The sequence below is a fragment of the Myotis davidii genome, unplaced genomic scaffold (assembly GCF_000327345.1).
Source record: "Myotis davidii unplaced genomic scaffold, ASM32734v1 scaffold533, whole genome shotgun sequence".
Classification (NCBI taxonomy): Eukaryota; Metazoa; Chordata; class Mammalia; order Chiroptera; family Vespertilionidae; genus Myotis; species Myotis davidii.
Window position 1 is genome coordinate 552,018 of NW_006285996.1, and position 7,374 is coordinate 559,391.

The 7,374-nt window shown below is 41.2% G+C and overlaps 1 protein-coding gene across 1 annotated transcript in view; it reads left to right on the forward strand.

Annotated features, from left to right (window-relative positions):
* The window catches only part of COG3 (component of oligomeric golgi complex 3), an 85,742-nt gene extending 81,428 nt beyond the window's left edge, over positions 1 to 4,314 (forward strand). Inside the window, exon 22 of the mRNA XM_006757185.2 lies at positions 4,106 to 4,314. Within this exon, the coding sequence (XP_006757248.1) occupies positions 4,106 to 4,135 (30 nt within the window). The 3' untranslated portion in view covers positions 4,136 to 4,314. The remainder of the gene's footprint in view (positions 1 to 4,105) is intronic.
* The last annotated feature ends 3,060 nt before the right edge of the window (positions 4,315 to 7,374 follow it).

Genomic DNA, 7,374 nt, shown 5'->3' on the forward strand with positions numbered 1-7,374 from the left:
CCCCACCCATGCACCAGGCCTCTATCCTATATAATAAAAGGGTAATATGCAAATTGACCCTAACAGCAGAACGACTGGGAATGACTGGTCACTATGACACACACTGACCACCAGGGGGCAACGCTCAATGCTGGAGCTGCCCCCTGGTGGTTGGTGCACTCCCACAGGGGGAGCTCTGCTCAGTCACAGGCCAGGCTGACGGCTGCCAGTACAGCTTTGGTGGTGGGAACCTCTCCTGCCTCCTCAACAGTGCTAAGGATGTCCGACTGCAGATTAGGCCTGCTCCCTGCTGGCAAGTGGGCATCCCCTGAGGGCTTCTGGGCTGCCAGAGGGATGTCTGACTGCCAGCTTAGGCCCAAACCCCCCTGGGGAGCAGGCCTAAGCCAGCAGGTGGTTATCCACTGAGGGGTCCCAGACTGCGAGAGGGCACAGGCTGGGCTGAGGGACACCCCCCCCACCCCCATGCACAAATTTTTGTGCACTGGGCCTCTAGTTAACTATAATTTAGTTAGACTTGTTTTTAATATTTAGATATATTTCCCCCATTTTGATTTAATTTTGTTTTTTAATTAGATAAAATATTTACATGGTTTCCAAGTCAGAATTATAGACAAGGTAAATCTGGAGATGTCTTGTTTCCCATTCCAGAACCCTACAGCCTTTCCTTTCCCCCCTGTAGATAACTATTTTTGTTATTGAACTATAGGTAACTTTTTATTTGTTATTGTTATTAACCTTTTTTATTTTGAAAAAATGGGGGAAATGCATGTTTATATGTTCATGAGGAAGGTCCAAAGAGGGAAAAAGTTATGCTGGAAAATGTCCTTGAGTAGAGAAGGGGGATGGAATTTCAGGAGCTGTTGGAAGGTGGAGCCTTTGTTAGGTGCATGGAGTTCCATCTGTGGAAAAGGAGAGAAGGCTGAGTGGGGCACATGTGCAGGGAGTAGTGGAGGTGTTGGGAGCTCATGGAAGCTGTCCTCTGCTTCACGTGTGTGAGTGAAACAGGAAGGAAGGTCACCACTGAGAGTGAGGAGGTGCTAAAGCTATGAAGAGGAAGGCTCAGTTGAGTTCAGTGGTTGCAAATCCAAGAGAAACCATTCAACATAGTTGTCTAATTTTTTCCCTCCAGTCATAGCCAGTTGCATGATTGTGAATGGGGAGTAGCAGGGCAGGACTTATTAAGAACAGAGTTCCTGAGCTTCCATGTGACTCCTGCCAGCGAGATGCATGCTTTAGTGTACGTGTGTATATCTGTAAATTAAAAAGGTTTACAGTATGTGCAACTCAGTTGCTTTGCTTTGTGTCTTTCTGTTCCTTATTCTTTTGAGTCACTAAATTATTTTCATGATTTCCCAGTGGGTTGAAACCTACAGTTTGAAAAACATTAATAGAGACGCTCATTTTTTCTGTGCCTTGATTCTCTTTCAGAACTGTTAACATTTTCTAGATAATAGCTAGTATTATTGCCTGCTGCCAAGTGCTGTTCTAAGCATTTGACACGTATCATCTTATTTAATATTCACTTGATTTTCCTATATTTACCCCATTTTACTTATGAAGAAGCTGTGGCCTTGAGAGGTTAAGTCACTTGGCCAAGAGCTGCCTGGTGGAAACCAGAACCTTGTATTTCCATGCTCTGCATTGTTCCTGGAGGGAACCATCTGGTTTACTTACTCTCATTTTCTCGCTCATTTTAAATTTCCCTGGAAATTGAATTTTTGTGACCCATTTCCTTTTAATTGAACTCACAGTAGCTGTTCACTATTACTGATTTTCAGGTGTGAGAAGGATGGAGGCCCTGATGGAATCGAACCTGGGACCTTTCAGTCCACAGGCCGATGCTCTATCCACTGAGCCAAACCAGTTAGGGCCCATTTCCTTTTTAAAAATAATTGAATTTATTGGGGTAACATTGGTTAATAAAATTCTATAGGTTTCAGGGATGCAATTCTATAATACATCAACTGTATATTGTACTGTATGTTCACCACCCCAAGACAAGTCTCCTTCAGATGACCCATTTTCTTAAGACCCAATGTATGGCAGTGCATTGACTTATGATAGTTCAACTTAATATTTTTTGACTTTACGGTGGTGTGAAAGTGATATGCATTCAGTAAAAACTGTACTTGGAATTTTGAATTTCATCTTTTCCTGGGCTAGTGATATGTGCCACAATACTTTCTCATGATGCTGGTCAGGGGCAGAGAGCCACAGCTCCCAATCTTGAGTGTAAATAACAGATATTCTACTGTGGGCATTGTATTAAATGCGTTTGCCCAGCTGTGGGCTAATGGGTGTTCTGAGCATGTTGAAGGTAGGCGAGGCTAAGCTATGATGTTTGGTAGATTAGGCTAATCAAATGCATTTTCAACTTAATGATATTTTCAACTTACAGTGGGTTTATCAGGACATAACCGCATTGTAAGTCAAGGAGCATTTGTACAAATATTTTTGCAACTTTATAATTTCAAACCTACAGAAAAATGCAAGAATGGTAATAAGGAACTTTACTCAGCTGTTTAGTTTTCCCCGTTTGCTTTATCATTGTTGCTTTCTCCTTCCCTCTCCCTCCTTGCCTCTCTTTTTAAGACATTTGAGAGGAAGTTGGGAGACACTGTGCTCCTTTATTTGGAAGTATTTCAGTGTATTTCCTAAGAATGAGGAATTCCTTACTCTGCCCTCCCACAATGCTCAAAACAGGAAATGTAACATTGATGCTATTATCTAATCCAAAGTCCATATTCAGGGATCCAGCCCAGGTGCTGCTGCTTGTCACAGCTCTTTAGTTTCTCTCTCTCTCCTTTTTTTTAAAAAATATATTTTATTGATTTTTTACAGAGAGGAGGGGAGAGGGATAGAGAGTTAGAAACATCGATGAGAGAGAAACATCAATTCAGCTGCCTCCTGCACACCCCCCACTGGGTATGTGCCCACAACCAAGGTACATGCCCTTGACCGGAATCGAATCCGGGACCCCTGAGTCCGCAGGCCGACGCTCTATCCGCTGAGCCAAACCGGCCAGGGCTCTTTAGTTTCTCTTAACCTGGAGCAGTTCTGCAGCCTTTTTGGCTTTCTTTGCCTTGATAGGCCAGTTGTTTTGTAGAATGTTCCTCCGTTTGAGGTTGTCTTTTTTCTCATGATTAGATCCAGGTTTTATATGTTGGTCAGGAAAAACACAGAGGTGATGTGTTCCTTGCACTGGAAGTACAAATTGATAAAGAGGTTATGGGGTTATTTTTTTTTAAAAATCGTGATTTTAGAGAAAGGAAGGAAGAGAGAGAGAGAGAAACATCAATGTGAGAAAGAAACATGGATTGGATGCCTCCTGTACGCACCCGACTGGGGATTAAACCGGCAACCTAGGTATTTGTCCTGACCAGGAATCCAACCTGTGACCTTCAGTGCACAGGACAACACTCCAACCAATTGTGCCATACTGGCCAGATATTCATGATTATTTTGATTATCAAAATAGTTTATACTTTATAGAAGGGTTCACTGCTCTGTTCATTTAACTGCAAATCTTGCTAGGGCCTGGGTGACAACTTGCGGTGTGCAGGTTGTCATTTCCCCTTGGTCGCCATGTAGAGTTCTCTGGCTTTCTGGCAGGCTCTGTGTCACAGCCTCCCGTACAGAGTGGTCAGGGCGCTCCTGGGTTCAGTAAGAATGAGCATTAGAGCTGAAATTCACTTGTCATGCCTGTTCTTATGCTTTTGAGAGTCATTTAAAGACTTTGTCTGACATACAACTCCTCTGAAAGCACACTCTGCATAGAAAAAGGTGGAGTTGGTTATTTAGATGTATTTCTGTCCCTTGTCAGTGTTGGCTGTAGTTTTTTCTGTCGTCCTCGTTGGATTCTGAATGAGTTGAGGGTCTGGATTAGGTGATGTTGTGTAACTCCCCACAGGCTTCCATCAAACTCAGTGCCCAGTGGCAACTTCAGTCAGACCAGCATCGCAGGTCCAGTTTATACCTTACAGCCATGTCTCCTGGTCTCTTAAAAATCTTAGACTTTTCCTCTCATTCTGTTTTTGAGGCTCTAAACAACTTTTCTGTGGTATTCCACAGCAGAACTAATGCTGCCTTTCACTTTGCATTTCAGCTGAACCTCTTACTGTCAGTTTCTAAATAACCAGACGAGTCCGGATGTGCTTGTAAATGGTCTGTCCAAGAGCGGCTGAGAGTCATGTGGCTGCAGGACACTTGAGGAACTGTACGTGGGAATGTCTCTGAGAACCACACATGCGTGCTACTTGTCGCTGACTGCAGGATGAAATACAAGCAGAGGGTTAAAAAATTGGTGTTTCCCTTGTAAAAACATCAAAATGCCAAAGATTAATCTATGAGCAGCAGTACCTGCCTCATTTAAATGGTCTCAAGAAATGTAATTTTTTAAGAGGTAACCACGGTGGGCACGCAGTGAAATGGTTCTTAGCAGAAGAAGTGCAATGAAAATAGGATGCAATAGATAGTGCAGAGAAGAACTTTATGGAAATACTAATTAGGAAGCTTCTAAGAATAAGATTTTTAAAGCATGAAACACTGCAACACTTTTAACCACTGAGCATTCCACAGTGATTATTATTATTTTTTTACTTCTAGAAATGTTGCTTCTACATTCAATAAAATGTTTCTCCGGTCACTTTGAAATTTAGTTTGGAGTCAATTGGATGCTTCTGAGAACACATGCTGCTTTTCTGGGAATTCAGGGTGTTATCTCCTGTGTCTAAAAAAATATATTGTTATTTTGTTAATCCTCACCAGAGGATATTTTTTCCATTGATTTTTTTTTTTTTTTTTTAGAGAGAGTGGAAGGGAGGGGGGGGAAGAGAGAAAGAGAGAGAGAGAGAGAGAGACAGAGACAGAGACAGAGACAGACATTGGTGTGAGAAAGATACATTATTGGTTTGCCTCCTACATGCTCCTGAAATGGGCCTGGGAAACAAATCTCCAACCCAGGTACATGCCTTTGACCAGGAATTGAATGCATGACCCTTTGATGTGCGGCCGATGCTCTGTTACTGAGCCACACCAGTAGGGCTATATTTTGGGAAGGTAAAATATCATTATTATTATTATTGAATTTATTGGGTTGACATTGATTAACAAAATCATACAGGTTTCAAGTGTACAACCCTATAACATCTGCACACTGCATCCCGTGCTCACCACCCAAAATCACGTCTCTTTCTGCCACTCTTTGCCCTCCCTTTGCTCTCTTCTACCTCCTCCCGCTCTTTTTCCTGTGTTTTTGATGTGTCAGTTTTAAGAGTCAGGGACCTCAGGGAAGGTCCCAGTGTCTGTATTCTTGAACTGCAGGGTTGCAGCCTGCTCATGTGCAGTATCTAGTGAGAATTTTCATGGCACAACAGCCAGTGTTTGTGCCTGGGAAGTACCATCAGGTGTGTTAACTCTGTACACACAGGAGAGAAGGAAACCTGATGAATAGCGTATCTCGTGCATGCAGGTCAGGGTTACCAGCCTTCTGTGCACTGCCTTCAGGTTTAGTAGTTCTTTATATTCAGTGGTTGTACCTGTAGCAAATACACTTCACTAACAAAGACAAGGAGGATGAAGATGGCCCACCCTTAGCATCTACCACATTATATCAGGGATCATCAAGTACATTATGCACGTCTATGAATTTTCCTACGAATACCTATTTCCTGAGTGGGTTGGTTTTGCCTCTAACAGTCAATGCAGCCTGCTTTTTGAATTGGAAGGAATTTTGAGCATTCACACGCTAGCCTAGAGATGGAGCACTGACGGGTGTTCTGGAATGTGGCCTGCAGACCTCATTCTGCGTGACTAGCAGACTTTCTCATCCCCTTAAAGCAGGCGCCCACAGTGTGTAGGTAGGTTACATGCCTGTCATTTTAAACAGGCCACTTGTTTTTCAATTCAGTTTAAGTTAGTGATGGATGTTGCTTGATAGGGCTGTATTTTGGGAAGGTAAAGGTGATCCATATTCATTCTTTGACATGAATGAAATAGGAAGATTGAATTTACTTCCATTTACTATTTAAAATACATGTTTAATTAAATAAACTGTAAAAACCCAGTTTTGTGTATTATGTTGTATATTTGATTTTTAAAAAGCCTTTCCAAAGAAATAAGGGCATGATTAATGTACTATACTATGATTGATGTAATTTGATGTACAGAGCAGTGTGTGTTCTTAAGGATCAAAATATTTCACAGCACTTGTTCTTGTGTTGAATCTTTTATTCTGAGACAAACACCTTATACAGTGCTGAGTAGGTGATAGTGGTCCAACTTGTTTGCTAAATGAATATTTGTTTAAATCTGTACAGTTTCAAGTATTTGCTTATACAAAGGGTGTACATACTTTCAAATAATTAATTTAAAAGGCTTTATATTATTTGGCTAGAAATTGCTGTTTTTAAGAAATGTAAATTTTTTAAAAAATAAAGATTTTTGCTTCCTAACATTTCTGTTGTGTGTGGATTCTTTAAAAATTTTTTAAATTGAAGTTTTTATTGCACTAATTTGTGGATTCATGTGCAATTGTAAGAAATAATACAGACAGACCCCAATGGTAACATCTTGCAAAATTATAACACATTATATCACAAGTAGGGTATTGACATTAGTGCGCTCCGCCAATCTTACTCCGACTTCCCCAGTTTTACTTGCATTGTGTGGATTCTTTTGGCAAGATGAATATTGTGGAAAGACATTTCTGAAGCATCTTAATGCTTCATTAGTTGAAGGATTTTAAATTTTTGTTTGTTTACAAAGCTGCCAATTTCCTGAATACTGTCAGCACAAATGGTTGTGTTGAAATTTAGCATTATTGAAATAGCAATAAAAACAAATTTGTATTTTCCCCTGGTTTAACAACTCCATATCTTTAAGTTCTCCTCTTTTACTACCTTTTAAGTGAGAAAGAATAGTGTCACCATAGTTTGTCACAGAGTCTGTTCATTACAGGCAGCTGGGATGCTGGTGAGAGACGTTACTCAGGCACTAGCTTCGTTGCCTCCTTCCTGGGCACTCTTCTCGGCGCTCCTTCCACTAACCAGCTCATCTGTCTGCTCGCCCTCAGCAGCCAGCCCAGCAGCTGCTGGGAACTTGAAACAGTGGCTCCCGTTAAATAGTGACCCGATGAATATTTTTATCTTTTTTGAAATAGTTTTTAAAAGTATTTCTGATTTTAGCCTAAGTGCCCATCAGTAGATGAATGGATTAGAAAACTGTGGTACATCTACACGATGGAATACTATGCTGCTGTAAAAAGGAAGGAACTCTTACCATTTGCAACGGCATGGATGGAACTGGAGAGCATTATGCTAAGTGAAATAAGCCAGTCAATGAAGGAAAAATACCACATGATCTCACTCATTCATG